Source organism: Pseudochaenichthys georgianus, chromosome 17 (genome assembly GCF_902827115.2).
Source record: "Pseudochaenichthys georgianus chromosome 17, fPseGeo1.2, whole genome shotgun sequence".
NCBI lineage: Eukaryota > Metazoa > Chordata > Actinopteri > Perciformes > Channichthyidae > Pseudochaenichthys > Pseudochaenichthys georgianus.
Window position 1 is genome coordinate 28,198,816 of NC_047519.1, and position 18,735 is coordinate 28,217,550.

The window sequence follows — 18,735 nt, forward strand, 5'->3', positions numbered from 1 at the left end:
AACTCAAACAGGAGATTCGTGGAGATTCTCAAGTGGGAAGTGATGGTAATGATACACATGTTTGTATGGCGTCTATCCGTTAGAGTTAGCATGGTCGTCATTTGAGTTATTCCAGATATAATGTATTTTAAGTCTTCTAGATAAACACACTTAAGAAAGAAGAATTATAAACTATTAAGGGAGTAGGCAACTCAGTTTGTTTAACTGTCTGTACTGTTGGTTATGTTGCCTAATAATTGTGAGAAATATATACAGAAGTTGGCTTTTGTTTCTTGTTAGCCCTCGTTTGTTTCCCTGTTCCATTTTGTGGCACATACATAATTTTATCCTGTTGTTTTAGTGCTTTGTTTGTTCCAGTTCTCGGTTGATTGTTAAAGATCTTTAGACTGGTTGTACAGGGTCATTAGCGTTTATATGTGCTTTACTGGCTTATCTGGCTCTTGTCTTCAGGTTATTGTTCTTTGCTGCTGACAGGTGTTATCAAACTGAAATATTTTTGACCAAACCTTTTGCTACTATTGTGATAAACTCCAAAAAAAGTTGTAATCGATCTCAACAGCTGTTGATCTTTGTGGTGTCACAGGCCGTTTCTCAATCTCGAGGATACTGGCTTCCAAGCCAATATTTCAAGGATGCTACGTCATTGAGTGCCGCCGAAGTACTGTTACAATCTCCAGCATACTTGGAATTCCACCGAGGCCGCGTCCTCGGTTTGGGGGAAATTTCAAGGCTGCACATGGGTAGACTTCGCGTCCTTAAAATCCCCACAATGCTTTGCGCACGGACCAATTTAAAAAATCCTTGTGGAGAATGACTGAACCGATGCAGCACACATTTTAAATGTAAGTATGTAGTGGCGTAGAAAATGTGTAGTGTTGGTAAATTTGTTACTTTGTTCAATTTGTTACCACCATAAATGTGTTCCGTGAAAGTAAAGCAAGTTCATAATTAGATAGACATCGTGAGGTATTTATTTTCGGTAGAGTTTATGTTGAAACCGTTAGAGAGAGTGGCACACTTGTTAGCCTGTTCCATTCTTCTTTGTTTTCCGAAGCCGTGGCTTGGAAGTATACTTGCTTCGTTTCTGAAGGAAGTGACTTGGAAGTACGCGACTACCAAGCCAGCATCCTCGCGATTGAGAAACGGCCACAGGGTGTTAATCAATCGCGAGTAAAGCTGCTCCAGAGCCACTATTTCAAGCATACTACGTCATTGAGTGCTGCCGAAGTACTGTTCCAATGTCCAGCATACTTGGAATTCTACCGAGGCCGGCGTACTTTGTTAGGAGAAATTTCGAGGCTGCACATGTGTAGACTCCGTGGTCTTAAAATCCCCACAATGCTTTGCGCACGGACCAATTTCCCCACATCTGTGGCGGAAAATGTAAGGCGGGACCTCTCATATGACGCCTGCACACTTGCTAGCCTGTTCCACTCTTCGTTTTCCAAATGCCAGGAAGTATTCTTGCCTTGCTTCTGAAGCAAGACGCTCGGAAGACATGTGCTACCAAGCAAGCGTACTCGCGATTGAGAAACACCTCGTTGTGTTCAATTTCATAGCTGTAACACTGCCACCTACTGGACAGACTCCTCAACAGCAGCTCCTCAAACAGGAGAATCAGAAAGATTCTCAAAGCCTTGAAATGGAACCCGAAGGTAATGGCACACGTGTCTGCCGGATACAGTAAGCATGGTCGTCATTTGTTTTATTCCAGATATAGTTTCTGGCTCGTAGAAAAACTCACTTGACAAAAAAGAAGAACTGGAACATATAGACTAGAGGGACTACACGTAGGCCGCTCAGTTTGTTTAACTGTCTGTGGCGTTGGTTTTGACAAATCTGTAATGGAAATATATAGACAGGATGGCTTTTGTTTTCTTGTTAGCGCTCGTTATTGTTGCTGTTCTCCATTTGTGGCACTTACGTTATTTTGTCCAATTGTTTTAATGCTATGTTTGCTCCAGTTTCCCTGTTGATTGTTAAAGAACCTTTAGACTGGTTGCACAGGGTCATTAGCATTTATATGTGCTTTACTGGCTTATTCGGCTCTTGTCTTCAGGTTATTGTTCTTTGCTGCTGACAGGTATTATCAAACTGAAATGTTTTGACCTAACCTTTTGCTTATATGGTGATAAACTCCAAAAAAAGTTGTAATCTTTCTCAACACCTGTCACATCTGTGGTGTCTCGTTGTGTTTCAATCTCATAGCTGTAACACTGCCACCTACTGGACAGACTCAACAGCAGCTCCTCAAAAGTGGAGGTACATAAGGATTCCAAGAGCTTAAAAGTTGCAGGGAAGGTAAGAAGGAAACATGCGTGCATAGCATTCCTGTCGGATACTGTGACATCTGTCAATACTAAGCATGGTTGTTATTTGTTAGAAAAGAACTGGAAATATGGAGGGAGTAGGCAGTTCAGTTTGGATTTACCATTAAATATAAGAAAGTGGCTTTTGTTTTCTCGTTAGGCCTTGTTGCTATTCTGTCAATTCTGTTTTGTGGCAAATGCTGATATTGGGTTTTTTAGGTTGGATTTTAATAATGTTTTAATGCTTTGTTTCTCCAGTTTTGTGTTGAGTCTTGGATATTTTGATTCTATGTTTATGGTACTTTGGCACATCTGTGTTGGCATGCTGCTGCGTGTTGGATTGATTGCTTTCCGTTCTCATGGTTGGCTGTTGTCTTTAGGATATATATTTCATCACTGCAATATTGTGAGGTTATTGTTGCGTTTTATCCCAGTTGAGAAGACGGCTGCTGGAACAGCTGCTGACACAAAGAGGCAGGGGACCAAAGAGCCACTAGAAGGTATGCAATGCTTGAAGCTATATATTGGCCTTGTGCTTCTACGTTGTCTCTTGCCACATCCGACTCAGTCTTTGTGTTGTCAAACATTGTTGCTCTAAAAATGTGTACGGCACTGTGAACTTCGTCACTGTGGACTGACGGCTTCGGGCCTTGTAATATTGCACATGTGGGTTTGCACTTTATGAAACAACTTCCCTTTGCAGAGATAAAGTCACTCAGCACTTTAGTGAACAGTTTGCACTTTATTAGCGTGATTGCACAGTACAGTTTGGCATTGCATATTTTACATAATTTATACTAATTATTGAGGTAGTATTCATTAAATGATTAAACCGTGTTAATTGGAATGTCGTCTGGCAGGTGCTGGTCGGGTCCTCGGCTCCGCCTGAAAAGATAGGGGAGTTAGCGAGAGCGCCGAAAGTGTTTGTGCTGGTGTAAGAATGACAGCGGTTGAGAATAATCAGGGTGCAAATAATATGTTGAGGGTGTATAAATCATGACGTTAAGTTGCATTAATTGTGCAAGTTACCACTATGTAAAGTTCACATATCACTCACCCATGTCTCGTCCGGTGTCCGTAACAGTGTGAGAAAGGTGAAGTCCTCGGGGGAAACTGACAAAGAAGGTTCCGGGACGAACCAAGTGGCGAGATAGGCATAGGGGTTTCTGTTTTAGTTGGGAATGTATTTGTTATTCTGTTAAGTATTAATGTTTGTTTTGGGTTAAATCAAGAGGTGTTTATGAATAACTGGTAATGCTATGAACATGATATTGTGAAATACGCTTTTGACGATTATGATGACATATTGTAGTATTATTGTCATTACCAGTGAATGGTTTCTCCCAAATCACATACAGGGAAGATCCTCTATAAATCAGCCAGTGTTCAGACAGAGAGAGAGAGAGGAGGGAACATGTACAGGGTGAGATCCTTGTAGCTGGTGACTATGTGCACATGATAAATAAATGCCCATTATTATTTGGACATTCTGCCTCTGCCTCCTTGCTTGGTCGGGCCGCTCAATTGTCAGCCTCACAATTGGTGTCAGAAGTGGGATTGACCAAGTAAGGAGTTGAAAATGACTGGAGGAAAAAAAAAAACGCCCAAAGAGAGGAGCCAGATGATGGTGTGGCTAGCTCCAGGATATTTGCCCACAGCTCAGTAGTATGCAGGAGATGAACGAGTTCTTACAACTGGAGAATGAGTTGACGAGGGAGCCGATGGCTGAAAATGAACGGTTGCTGAGTGCCAACCTGCAGGCTCTGCGGCAGAGGAACATCCAGTGTGAGGACCTGAATGGAGAGCTTAGTCAACTTCAGTTTGAGAAGCGGAGCTTTCACGAGGAGCTGGAAACCACAAAGTCCAGAGCCGGTGCCACTCAGCTGGAGCTTAGACAGAAACTGGCAGACGCGGTCACTGAAATCACTTCGCTGCATCACACACTGAGGGGACTGACCAATGAACTACATACTGCTCTCAATGACCAGAAACCACAGAAGGATAAAGAGTCTCAACAAGTGGAGCGCTGTCACCCCTCCAGCTCGTTTGTTGACAGTGTGGCATGACGACAGAGACAGACAAACTAAAACATAGACCGATCGTGACAAATGGATGCATACATTACATGTATAGCAGCACATTGCTTTTGGTGTTGCGAATGCGATGGTGTAAAAAAGTCCAGTAAGTTGAATTCAAGCATACTTTATATGTCTATAAATAACTTCAGATACAGTAAAGCAGTCACCAGCTCCAGAAGTGATCTCCAAAGTTGAACCTGAGAAGAAGGAATCCAAAAAGACGGTTGAAGGTATGTGTGATAGTGATAGTAAAGAACACTGGTTCTATTGAGTGTATACAACTCTCTTGAGCACTGGGTTTTGCTCAAGCACATGCTGTGATAGAATAAGCACATAAAGGCTGTTGAGACATAACGTCCTGTTTCTTGAGGGTTTTGTCAAAAGTATGGCACATTTCTTTTGGATGGCTGATTAGATAGAGATTGCGTATTGGGAATTGCATTTATTCAGAATCCTCCCAATTTATTTCATTATTGTTGTTTTTTGTGTCATTCATCAGTTTGGCAACATCACTTTTGACAATTTAGTCAATTACACTATCATTGTTTCATTTTGCTGCTCTGTGTTTACTTCAGTAGATATATTATGTGTAACTAAATAAATCACACCTGCAGAGATTGAAAAGCCTGCTGTTTCTGAAGTCATCACAAATCCAGAGCTTTCAAAGCTGGATACCAAAGAACAAGGTAGATGTTTTGTGGCAACCGCACATTGTGTAAGTTTTGATGTGTTTTCCTTGTCGATTTTTGTTTGATGGGAAATCAGTCTGGCTTGTTTCTGATGTCGTATAGACTCGTGAATGCCACATTTCATGTTGTCTCTGGATTGTTGTCGACGTGCAAAAGGAATAATTCAGATCTATATGCTATGACACGCATGATAAATGCTTAGCTGGACCCTTGCTTATAAAGGGAATAGGGATCAATGGCTGTGCACCTGTGTTGTTGAATGTGTGTAATATATGAAAATGGGCATATCAGGTCTTGTATTCTTTCTTTGTTTTTACTTTTGCTAAAATACAAATATAGAGTCAGGTAAGCTAAACATGACATCCCTTGCACAGTGCTGTAGTCTTCATCTTATCTAACTGATTAAATCCCCAGTTCTTCCAGTCACAGTCATTCAAGATCTGATGAGTCAAGAGCTGAGGAGGAAGAAATTGTCACTCTGCACTGCGAGCTTTCTAAACCCGGCCTCCCTGTTGAGTGGAAGAAGGAAACTCAGGTGCTGAGTTGTGGAGAGAAGTACCAAATGAAACAAACGGGATGTTGTTATGAGCTACAGATCTTCGACTTGAGACTTGAAGATACAGCAAGCTACTCGTGCTGTTCAGACGACACGTTAAGCTCGGCCTCTCTTGTAGTAAATGGTAGGATGGATACCACTTCAACATTGTCCTCTTTCTCCATCAAGTCTTTCATTTAAACTTTTAAGTCATTCTTCTTTATCTCACCCATTCTTGACTTTGTACAGCAGATACAAATCTAGTTGTTTCCTTTCATTCATCAGCTTCCCCAGTCATTTTCACAAAAGATCTTGAAAGCCAAACGGCCGATGAGGAGGACAGTGTGACCCTCTACTGTGAGCTTTCCAAACCTGGTGTTCCTTTGGAGTGGAGGAAAGGAGAACTTGGTCTTTGTCCTTGCGCCAAGTATGAAATCAGACAAACGGGTCACCTTGCATCACTTGTAATCCATGATGTAGACCCAGACGATGCTGGGAGTTACACATGTGACACTGGTGCCCATCAAAGCACTGCACAAATAGCTGTGAAGGGTATGCCTGCTGCATAAACCCTGTTGTTTGTAGTTAAGATAATTGAGTTGCCAATGAATTGACCAAAGACAAAATAATGTAATGTAAATATCAAACACAAGTCTTGGTTGTCCTAAGTTGTTCCTCCTCCACTTCCTCCCCTGCAGCCCAGCCTGTCCTTTTCGAAACCCAGCTGCAGAACCTTAAAAGAAAGGAAGGGGAGAGCGCTAGTCTTCGGTGTAAAACCACAAAGCCGGGAGCCAGTGTTGTCTGGAGGTTTGGAGACAGGGTGCTGGCATCCAGCAGCAAGTATCATCTGAAACGGGAAGGGACTGTAGTTGAGCTTGTCATCTATAAACTGCGAGGAGCTGACTCAGGAGAATATTCTTGTGATGCAGGAAACCAGAGGACTTCAGCTGTCCTCAGTGTGCAGGGTAGGAGCTGTCTATTTAAGACTGACCTTTTCATGCACCCTCTGGAGTCACTTCTTCCAATGTGTCCTTCATCACTCCAACACTTGAGCATGAAGTGCATCAACCTTTCATCTGGATGTCCTATTTTCACTTTAGACTTGATTGCATTTAAATATTCCAGTGTTATTTCTCATCCCACACGTGTCCTTATTCTTCCTTGTTCTCAAAGCGCTTGTAGTTATTGACAGAAGCACTTTTCTGTTGAGCTTGATCACTCATCTCTTCCCGTTATTTGTGCCTGTCTGTAGTCTCTCATCACAAACAATAACACACCTTTTACTTTCTTTTCTTCACTTGCTACTCACAATAATCCTTATTTGATCACAATCTGACCAGCTTGAACTATGTCTTTGTCAAGAACTTCACTGAACAAATGAGTAACTATTCTTCTGAAATGTATCTTTCAAACAGAGGTGGAGGTTACAATACTGAAGTTCTTGGAGAGCTGCGTTGTGTACCAGGGTGACGATGTCCGCTTTGAATGTCGGGTTTCTTATGAGGAGGCACCTCTGGCCCAGTGGAAACTCCAGGATGTGCCACTACAGAATAACGAGATGAACCTGATCAAGTCTGAGGGCTGCGTGCACAGCCTCAAACTCCGGGGCGTCACCACGGCTGACTCGGGAACAGTCACTTTCACAGTGGGTAACCACACTTCAACTGCTTCTTTGACAGTCAAGGTAAGATAAATATTATGCATTTATGGGATGCGCCTCATCGCGGAGCAAACAGAAGCATCAATCTCATTACGCCAATCCTGATTGGCTGGTGATCTTGACGTCAGCGTAAGGGGCAATCATGCTGAGTGATTCCTCTGTCATAAAAATTTGCCGCTTCAGGCCAAGGGCGCAGCTCAAAAAAATGAAAAGAAAATCAATAAAACCAATAAACGGCCGCCAATTCTTCCTCTTTTGAGAGCAGCTACGGCATCTCTCAAAAGGCGGATTATTGACGGGTCTGTGAAGGCACCACCGCCACGCGCACGCGCAATGCCGGCTGGGGCTTTAAGGGCACCACCGTCACGCGCATGCGCAGTGCCGGCTGGAGCCGTAAGCGTGACATCTCAGCTGGCTCTAATGGCCCGTCCACACTACAGCGTCGACAGCGTCGGAAGCGTCGACAACTCCAATCTGCCCATTCACTTTGAATGGGGTCACGTTGCCTCGCTTTTTCGCCGAACTGAATTGTGGGTAGCAGAGCGGTCCGTCTCCGCCGGAGACGCTGGAGTAGCCAGCGCCAGCCAATCAAATCCCGTTTCGGAAAATCTGACAGCTCAAGCCGTAGCCAATCAAACCGCGTCTAAGCTGGGAGAGATATCCCGCCGTTCATTTCTATATTTCAAAAAAAGTTGGAGGAGAAACTAACTATCGCCGTAGCAAATCACCCGGTTTTGTATGACCAGATCCTCTTCACCTACCGGGATACAAACCGGAGGAACCAGGCATAGAGGGAGGTGGCAGAGACAGTGGGTGAAACTGGTAGGTTTTCACCTGTTTGGGGAGTTTATATTGCTCCCATAAAATCCCCGGGGTTTTTTGCTTTGTATGTCGGGGGCGGGAGATTCATGTGATTGGTTGTTGGTCGTGTTGCTTGAATAAAATCCCCAAGCTCCAGACACGCCCAGCTCCAAGCTTTTTTTGAAGCTGTAGTGTGGACGCTCCGTAAGGAGCATACAGCAGGAGATACTCACGACATCTGCCTGGGCTTCTCAAAACAGTTACTTTATCTGTTTTCACAAGCCCAGAGAGAGTCAACCCATATTCTGGAGAGAGAGGCCCTCTCTCTCCTAGAAAGAAGGGTTTTATCTATAATGCCCGCCGAGCAGAGTCAGATTACGCAGACAAATGTCCTCGTAAAGCACCCGCTCAACATGGGTCTCATAATAAAGCTAAACCCCACGCGCCACGGCGTGCGGAGAGTATTGGTTACTATGTAATGCGTAGTGGCACTACACCCGACTTTTCTAGTGCGGGACGCGCCTACGGGTGCTGTCCTTTCACGGAAGGTGGTCACCACGGACGCATGTCAGACAGGCTGATAGGGTATTTAAGAAGGTCGCCCGGTGAGAGGTCTCTAGAGCAGAGACCTCCAGCGGGCACACGTAAACTACCCGGAGCTTTTAGCGGTGTTCCCCACCCTAAAACGCTTCCTGCCTTCTCTCAGAGGACTTCATGTCCCCGTGAGGACAGACAACACGATATCGTGTATGAACCGCCAGGGGAGATTGCGTTGTCTCCAGTCACACACACTGGCACACAAACTGATCCCTTGGAGCGGCAGACGTCTCCTCTCTCTGAGAGCGACACAGGTACCGGGAGTTATGCACCTCGGGACAGAACCACTGTCCAGAGGTGCACCACTCTATGCAGACTGGACTCCTCATCCAAGGATCGTGAGTCCTCTGTGGGTGCGTTACGGCGGAGCCGCGTTAAATCTGTTCGCATAAAGACAAAATGCTCAATGACAGCTGTTCTCTTTAATGCACGATTTAAACGCACTGTTAGGCGGGGACGCACACGTACACGATTGACCTCCGGGTCCTCTGTACGCGTTTCCACCCTGGCTCTGTTACCCCCAACTCTGGCCAGACTGAAGGAGCAACGCCACACACTTACTCTGATATTTCCGCCCTAGCCCGCAACGTACGGGCTGGCGGAGATATATCAGCTGTTGTGCGGGCAGCCATGGCAGCTCCCACCACGCAGGGACAGATTGTCTCAGGGGGGGGCGCATGGGTTGTGGCGCAAGCTACTTATAGGGGGTGATTTCCCCTGACGTCAAGATCACCAGCCAATCAGGATTGGCGTAATGAGATTAATGCTTCTGTTTGCTCCGCGATGAGGCGCATCCCATAGTGAGACATCTCACTTCATGTTACTCTGAGAACTGGGGTTACGTACGTTTTTGAGTCTGAATGTCATTGTGCGTTGCAACTTGTCCGTCGTTGTGTTCTTTGTTCTGTGTTTGTTTTGTATTGTTATATTTGATGTTATGCCACTGACTGCTAACCAACTAATTGATGCTCAGCCCAACCAGTGACCTTCAAACAGAAGCTGGAGAGCCAGGAGGCTGAGGAGGGGGCTAGTGTTACTCTGCGTTGTGAGCTCTCCAAACCTGGAGTCCCTGTTGAGTGGAAGAAGGGAACAAAGGTCCTGAAGTCTGGAGAAAAGTACCAGATGAAGCAGGAGGCCTCTGTGAACGAGCTCCTCATCACCAAAGTGCTGCCAGAGGACAGTGGAGACTACAGCTGTGTGTGTGGAGACCTGAAGACCACAGCCAGTCTCAAGATCAATGGTAGGAGGATCAGGGATTTCTTGGGTGATATTCACTACAATTAGATGTACTTTTCAAATGTATTAACTACTTTAAACATTGATTTGGATTAGAGAAAAGATTTGTGTTACACTTTTGTTTTGTCTTGATAGAAGCACTTGAAGATTAATTTTAAGATAACATTTCTGTTGCTTTTTATACTTTGTTGTTCTTTTCTGTTTCTGTTTGCTGGCTCACAAAATGTCAGCATATTTGTGGATGTCGTACATCAGATGTTGTCTTTTCCGTTGCATGTGGTGGATGAATAGATGGATGACTGTGCCTTGATCCCTTTTTGTGCTCCTCGCTGTGATACTTTGAGTTTTCATCTTCTCTTCAAAATGTGTTTGAGATTACAAAACAAACAATGAACGAAGCAGCCAAAACTGACTACCATCAGAACACGTCAGTCTGTTTTTGTTATCAATGATGGGAGTGTTAAGGATTCATAATGCATGTCTGCTGGTCTGTGAACTGTTCTTGTTTATTTCCGCCAACAGATCGGTTTGTTCATGCAGTGTTGTAGCTATCAACTGTGTTTATTTATCATGCTTGTTCCAAAACATTTTTTGAATTTCAGTTGATGTTTTATTTTATTTTAATCATAATGGCAAAATACTTAAAACGATCAGGCATGTTACAGCATTCTAAGATCAGATTGTTTCCTCTCAGCTCTGAAGCTTGCAGCTCCTCCTTCAGCTTCTAAACCAGAATCTAAGAGTCAGGAGTCCAAAGAAACAATCGAAGGTATGGATGGAGGACGGCAATTTGTTGTCTTGTCTTCTGGCTTTATGTGCTCTGTCGATTTTGATAGTGGTCTTTGTGTCGCCAAGTGCAGCTTGCCCTTAAATCTGGCCAATACCCTTAGGCCTATATAGGTTATGATACATGTATTCCTCCAATATTTTGACTTTTTAGTTTACCCGTTTTTAGGCTGCAGTTTGTGTGCCTCTGGTGTGTCCAATGCACCCCTGGAGTTATGGTTATGTGTTTGCAATGTTTGTGTGGGTCTTTTCCCTCATTGTTGGATTGCAGTATATGTACGAAATGAAGGCTGTGTGTGCTAATTGTGCTGATAGCACAGTGATGCTTTGGGAATCATACCTATTGTTGGCTTTTGATTATGCATTAGTTACCTGTGTCTGGCATAATTCTTTGCCCTCTGACGGTCTTTGAGTTTATGGCAGTTATAGAGGCTGGGCTCAGGTCTTTATATTAAATGATGTAGGTAAGGCATTGTCACTGGTTGGTGACATTACATTCATGCATGATGTCCATATGATATTTTTATTTCAGCAAAAGCCCCTGAAGCTCCCTCCAAAGTTGCTCAAGATGAGCACAAGAAGCAAGAGATAAATGAGACAGTAGAAGGTAATTCTCTGAAGATTCTTGGCTTTGCTTGGTTATTTAACCCATGTCCATTTGTCAATCATCAGTCCAATGAATTGCTTTGTTATGCCAAAATTGAGAAAAACAAATGACTATTTATTCAGTTCTTAAAACGGTCACATCTTGTGTTGGCTGCTGACTGGTGTTATCTGATAGAAAGTTGTTGGGTCATGAATTGACTTACATTGTGTTTTGTTTTGCTTCATGGAATTGCTTTAAGGTTTAATATATTACACATGTTTATATTTCCAAGCTAACCTGTGCTATTTATTCAGCCTGCTAAATGTGGCTTTTTATAAACTTGGTAAATGTCATTTTTTAAGCTTGTAACACAAAAAAGATCAATCTCAGCATCTATGGATATCTGTGGTGCCTCGTTGACTTTGTTGCATGGAGACTGACTTTGTTTTCAGCTGTTATTACATGTCACTAGTGCTATCATAAGGCACTTGTGGGTCTGATTGCATTATTCAATTTATAGCTGTGACACTGCCAACCTACTGGACAGAAGCCTCCACAGCGGCAACTCAACAGGAGATTCGTGGAGATTCTCAAGTGGGAAGTGATGGTACTGATACACATGTTTGTATGGCTGTCTATCCGTTAGAGTTAGCAGGTCGTCATTTGATGTTATTCCAGATAATATGTATTTTAAGTCTTTCTAGATAAACACACTTAAGAAAGAAGAATTATAAACTATAAGGAGTAGGAACTCAGTTTGTTTAACTGTCTGTACTGTTGGTTATGTTGCCTAATAATGTGAGAAATATATACAGAAGTTGGCTTTTTGTTTCTTGTTAGCCCTCGTTTGTTTCCCTGTTCCATTTTGTGGCACATTACATAATTTTATCCTGTTGTTTTTAGTGCTTGTTTGTTCCAGTTCTCGGTTGATTGTTAAAGATCTTTAGACTGGTTGTACAGGGTCATAGCGTTTATATGGCTTTACGGCTTATCTGGCTCTTTGTCTTTCCAGGTTATTGTTCTTTGCTTGCTGACAGGGTTATCAAAACTGAAATATTTTTGACCAAACCCTTTTGCTACTATTGTGATAAACTCCAAAAAAGTTGTAATCGATCTCAACAGCTGTTGATCTTTGTGGTGTCACAGGCCGTTTCTCAATCTCGAGGATACTGGCTTCCAAGCCAATATTTCAAGGATGCTACGTCATTGAGTGCCGCCGAAGTAACTGTTACAATCTCCAGCATACTTGGAATTCCACCGAGGGCCGCGTCCTCGGTTTGGGGGAAATTCAAGGGCCTGCACATGGGTAGACTTCGCGTCCTTAAAATCCCCACCATGCTTTGCGCACGGACCAATTTAAAAAACCTTGTCGGATGACTGACTGACCCGATGCAGCACACATTTTAAATGTAAGTATGTTAGTGGCGTAGAAAATGTGTAGTGTTGGTTAATTTGTTACTTTGTTCAATTGTTACCACCATAAATGTGTTCCGTGAAAGTAAAGTCAAGTTCATAATTAGATAGGACATCGTGGAGGGTATTTATTTTCGGTAGAGTTTTATGTTTGTGAATGAAACCGTTAGACGAGAGATGGCACCACTTTGTTAGCCTGATTCCATTCTTCTTTGTTTTCCGCAGCAGTGGCTTGGAAGTATAACTTGCTCGTTTCTGAAGGAAGTGACTTGGAAGTACCGCGGACTACCAAGCCAGCATCCTCGCGATTGAGAAACGGCCACAGGGATTTGTTAATCAATCGCGCGTAAAGCTGCTCCACGAGCCACTATTTCAAGCATACTACGTCATTGAGTGCTGCCGAAGTACTGTTCCCATGTCCAGCATACTTGGAATTCTACCGAGGCCGGCGTACTTTGTTAGGAGAAATTTCGAGGCTGCACATGTGTAGACTCCGTGGTCTTAAAATCCCCACCAATGCTTTGCGCCACGGACCAATTTCCCCACATCTGTGGCGGAAAATGTAAGGCGGGACCTCTCATATGACGCCTGCACACTTGCTAGCCTGTTCCACTCTTCGTTTTCCAAATGCCAGGAAGTATTCTTGCCTTGCTTCTGAAGCAAGACGCTCGGAAGACATGTGCTACCAAGCAAGCGTACTCGCGATTGAGAAACACCTCGTTGTGTTCAATTTCATAGCTGTAACACTGCCACCTACTGGACAGACTCCTCAACAGCAGCTCCTCAAACAGGAGAATCAGAAAGATTCTCAAAGCCTTGAAATGGAACCCGAAGGTAATGGCACACGTGTCTGCCGGATACAGTAAGCATGGTCGTCATTTGTTTTATTCCAGATATAGTTTCTGGCTCGTAGAAAAACTCACTTGACAAAAAAGAAGAACTGGAACATATAGACTAGAGGGACTACACGTAGGCCGCTCAGTTTGTTTAACTGTCTGTGGCGTTGGTTTTGACAAATCTGTAATGGAAATATATAGACAGGATGGCTTTTGTTTTCTTGTTAGCGCTCGTTATTGTTGCTGTTCTCCATTTTGTGGCACTTACGTTATTTTGTCCAATTGTTTTAATGCTATGTTTGCTCCAGTTCCCTGTTGATTGTTAAAGACCTTTAGACTGGTTGCACAGGGTCATTAGCATTTATATGTGCTTTACTGGCTTATTCGGCTCTTGTCTTCAGGTTATTGTTCTTTGCTGCTGACAGGTATTATCAAACTGAAATGTTTTGACCTAACCTTTTGCTTATATGGTGATAAACTCCAAAAAAAGTTGTAATCTTTCTCAACACCTGTCACATCTGTGGTGTCTCGTTGTGTTCAATCTCATAGCTGTAACACTGCCACCTACTGGACAGACTCAACAGCAGCTCCTCAAAGTGGAGGTACATAAGGATTCTCAAGAGCTTAAAGTTGCAGGGGAAGGTAATAAGAAACATGCTTGCATAGCTTCTGTCGGATACTGTGACATCTGTCAATACTAAGCATGGTTGTTATTTGTTAGAAAAGAACTGGAAATATGGAGGGAGTAGGCAGTTCAGTTTGGATTACCATTAAATATAAGAAAGTGGCTTTTGTTTCTCGTTAGGCTTGTTGCTATTCTGTCAATTCTGTTTTGTGGCAAATGCTGATATTGGGTTTTTTAGGTTGGATTTTAATAATGTTTTAATGCTTTGTTTCTCCAGTTTTGTGTTGAGTCTTGGATATTTTGATTCTATGTTTATGGTACTTTGGCACATCTGTGTTGGCATGCTGCTGCGTGTTGGATTGATTGCTTTCCGTTCTCATGGTTGGCTGTTGTCTTTAGGATATATATTTCATCACTGCAATATTGTGAGGTTATTGTTGCGTTTTATCCCAGTTGAGAAGACGGCTGCTGGAACAGCTGCTGACACAAAGAGGCAGGGGACCAAAGAGCCACTAGAAGGTATGCAATGCTTGAAGCTATATATTGGCCTTGTGCTTCTACGTTGTCTCTTGCCACATCCGACTCAGTCTTTTGTGTTGTCAAACATTGTTGCTCTAAAAATGTGTACGGCACTGTGAACTTCGTCACTGTGGACTGACGGCTTCGGGCCTTGTAATATTGCACATGTGGGTTTGCACTTTATGAAACAACTTCCCTTTGCAGAGATAAAGTCACTCAGCACTTTAGTGAACAGTTTGCACTTTATTAGCGTGATTGCACAGTACAGTTTGGCATTGCATATTTTACATAATTTATACTAATTATTGAGGTAGTATTCATTAAATGATTAAACCGTGTTAATTGGAATGTCGTCTGGCAGGTGCTGGTCGGGTCCTCGGCTCCGCCTGAAAAGATAGGGGAGTTAGCGAGAGCCGCCGAAAGTGTTTGTGCTGGTGTAAGAATGACAGCGGTTGAGAATAATCAGGGTGCAAATAATATGTTGAGGGTGTATAAATCATGACGTTAAGTTGCATTAATTGTGCAAGTTACCACTATGTAAAGTTCACATATCACTCACCCATGCTGTCTCGTCCGGTGTCCGTAACAGTGTGAGAAAGGTGAAGTCCTCGGGGGAAACTGACAAAGAAGGTTCCGGGACGAACCAAGTGGCGAGATAGGCATAGGGGTTTCTGTTTTAGTTGGGAATGTATTTGTTTATTCTGTTAAGTATTAATGTTTGTTTTGGGTTAAATCAAGAGGTGTTTATGAATAACTGGTAATGCTATGAACATGATATTGTGAAATACGCTTTTGACGATTATGATGACATATTGTAGTATTATTGTCATTACCAGTGAATGGTTTCTCCCAAATCACATACAGGGAAGATCCTCTATAAATCAGCCAGTGTTCAGACAGAGAGAGAGAGAGGAGGGAACATGTACAGGGTGAGATCCTTGTAGCTGGTGACTATGTGCACATGATAAATAAATGCCCATTATTATTTGGACATTCTGCCTCTGCCTCCTTGCTTGGTCGGGCCGCTCAATTGTCAGCCTCACAATTGGTGTCAGAAGTGGGATTGACCAAGTAAGGAGTTGAAAATGACTGGAGGAAAAAAAAAACGCCCAAAGAGAGGAGCCAGATGATGGTGTGGCTAGCTCCAGGATATTTGCCCACAGCTCAGTAGTATGCAGGAGATGAACGAGTTCTTACAACTGGAGAATGAGTTGACGAGGGAGCCGATGGCTGAAAATGAACGGTTGCTGAGTGCCAACCTGCAGGCTCTGCGGCAGAGGAACATCCAGTGTGAGGACCTGAATGGAGAGCTTAGTCAACTTCAGTTTGAGAAGCGGAGCTTTCACGAGGAGCTGGAAACCACAAAGTCCAGAGCCGGTGCCACTCAGCTGGAGCTTAGACAGAAACTGGCAGACGCGGTCACTGAAATCACTTCGCTGCATCACACACTGAGGGGACTGACCAATGAACTACATACTGCTCTCAATGACCAGAAACCACAGAAGGATAAAGAGTCTCAACAAGTGGAGCGCTGTCACCCCTCCAGCTCGTTTGTTGACAGTGTGGCATGACGACAGAGACAGACAAACTAAAACATAGACCGATCGTGACAAATGGATGCATACATTACATGTATAGCAGCACATTGCTTTTGGTGTTGCGAATGCGATGGTGTAAAAAAGTCCAGTAAGTTGAATTCAAGCATACTTTATATGTCTATAAATAACTTCAGATACAGTAAAGCAGTCACCAGCTCCAGAAGTGATCTCCAAAGTTGAACCTGAGAAGAAGGAATCCAAAAAGACGGTTGAAGGTATGTGTGATAGTGATAGTAAAGAACACTGGTTCTATTGAGTGTATACAACTCTCTTGAGCACTGGGTTTTGCTCAAGCACATGCTGTGATAGAATAAGCACATAAAGGCTGTTGAGACATAACGTCCTGTTTCTTGAGGGTTTTGTCAAAAGTATGGCACATTTCTTTTGGATGGCTGATTAGATAGAGATTGCGTATTGGGAATTGCATTTATTCAGAATCCTCCCAATTTATTTCATTATTGTTGTTTTTTTGTGTCATTCATCAGTTTGGCAACATCACTTTTGACAATTTAGTCAATTACACTATCATTGTTTCATTTTGCTGCTCTGTGTTTACTTCAGTAGATATATTATGTGTAACTAAATAAATCACACCTGCAGAGATTGAAAAGCCTGCTGTTTCTGAAGTCATCACAAATCCAGAGCTTTCAAAGCTGGATACCAAAGAACAAGGTAGATGTTTTGTGGCAACCGCACATTGTGTAAGTTTTGATGTGTTTTCCTTGTCGATTTTTGTTTGATGGGAAATCAGTCTGGCTTGTTTCTGATGTCGTATAGACTCGTGAATGCCACATTTCATGTTGTCTCTGGATTGTTGTCGACGTGCAAAAGGAATAATTCAGATCTATATGCTATGACACGCATGATAAATGCTTAGCTGGACCCTTGCTTATAAAGGGAATAGGGATCAATGGCTGTGCACCTGTGTTGTTGAATGTGTGTAATATATGAAAATGGGCATATCAGGTCTTGTATTCTTTTCTTTGTTTTTACTTTTGCTAAAATACAAATATAGAGTCAGGTAAGCTAAACATGACATCCCTTGCACAGTGCTGTAGTCTTCATCTTATCTAACTGATTAAATCCCCAGTTCTTCCAGTCACAGTCATTCAAGATCTGATGAGTCAAGAGGCTGAGGAGGAAGAAATTGTCACTCTGCACTGCGAGCTTTCTAAACCCGGCCTCCCTGTTGAGTGGAAGAAGGAAACTCAGGTGCTGAGTTGTGGAGAGAAGTACCAAATGAAACAAACGGGATGTTGTTATGAGCTACAGATCTTCGACTTGAGACTTGAAGATACAGCAAGCTACTCGTGCTGTTCAGACGACACGTTAAGCTCGGCCTCTCTTGTAGTAAATGGTAGGATGGATACCACTTCAACATTGTCCTCTTTCTCCATCAAGTCTTTCATTTAAACTTTTAAGTCATTCTTCTTTATCTCACCCATTCTTGACTTTGTACAGCAGATACAAATCTAGTTGTTTCCTTTCATTCATCAGCTTCCCCAGTCATTTTCACAAAAGATCTTGAAAGCCAAACGGCCGATGAGGAGGACAGTGTGACCCTCTACTGTGAGCTTTCCAAACCTGGTGTTCCTTTGGAGTGGAGGAAAGGAGAACTTGGTCTTTGTCCTTGCGCCAAGTATGAAATCAGACAAACGGGTCACCTTGCATCACTTGTAATCCATGATGTAGACCCAGACGATGCTGGGAGTTACACATGTGACACTGGTGCCCATCAAAGCACTGCACAAATAGCTGTGAAGGGTATGCCTGCTGCATAAACCCTGTTGTTTGTAGTTAAGATAATTGAGTTGCCAATGAATTGACCAAAGACAAAATAATGTAATGTAAATATCAAACACAAGTCTTGGTTGTCCTAAGTTGTTCCTCCTCCACTTCCTCCCCTGCAGCCCAGCCTGTCCTTTTCGAAACCCAGCTGCAGAACCTTAAAAGAAAGGAAGGGGAGAGCGCTAGTCTTCGGTGTAAAACCACAAAGCCGGGAGCCAGTGTTGTCTGGAGGTTTGGAGACAGGGTGCTGGCATCCAGCAGCAAGTATCATCTGAAACGGGAAGGGACTGTAGTTGAGCTTGTCATCTATAAACTGCGAGGAGCTGACTCAGGAGAATATTCTTGTGATGCAGGAAACCAGAGGACTTCAGCTGTCCTCAGTGTGCAGGGTAGGAGCTGTCTATTTAAGACTGACCTTTTCATGCACCCTCTGGAGTCACTTCTTCCAATGTGTCCTTCATCACTCCAACACTTGAGCATGAAGTGCATCAACCTTTCATCTGGATGTCCTATTTTCACTTTAGACTTGATTGCATTTAAATATTCCAGTGTTATTTCTCATCCCACACGTGTCCTTATTCTTCCTTGTTCTCAAAGCGCTTGTAGTTATTGACAGAAGCACTTTTCTGTTGAGCTTGATCACTCATCTCTTCCCGTTATTTGTGCCTGTCTGTAGTCT

At 43.2% G+C, this 18,735-nt stretch overlaps 1 protein-coding gene across 1 annotated transcript in view; it reads left to right on the plus strand.

Annotated features, from left to right (window-relative positions):
* LOC117462927 (obscurin-like) overlaps positions 1-18,735 on the plus strand; it is an 83,287-nt gene that overhangs the window by 33,862 nt on the left and 30,690 nt on the right. The window contains 6 exon segments of the mRNA XM_034105296.2: positions 9,643-9,909; positions 10,600-10,674; positions 11,224-11,298; positions 13,429-13,524; positions 14,605-14,670; positions 18,179-18,445. Coding sequence (XP_033961187.2) covers positions 9,643-9,909; positions 10,600-10,674; positions 11,224-11,298; positions 13,429-13,524; positions 14,605-14,670; positions 18,179-18,445 — 846 coding nt within the window.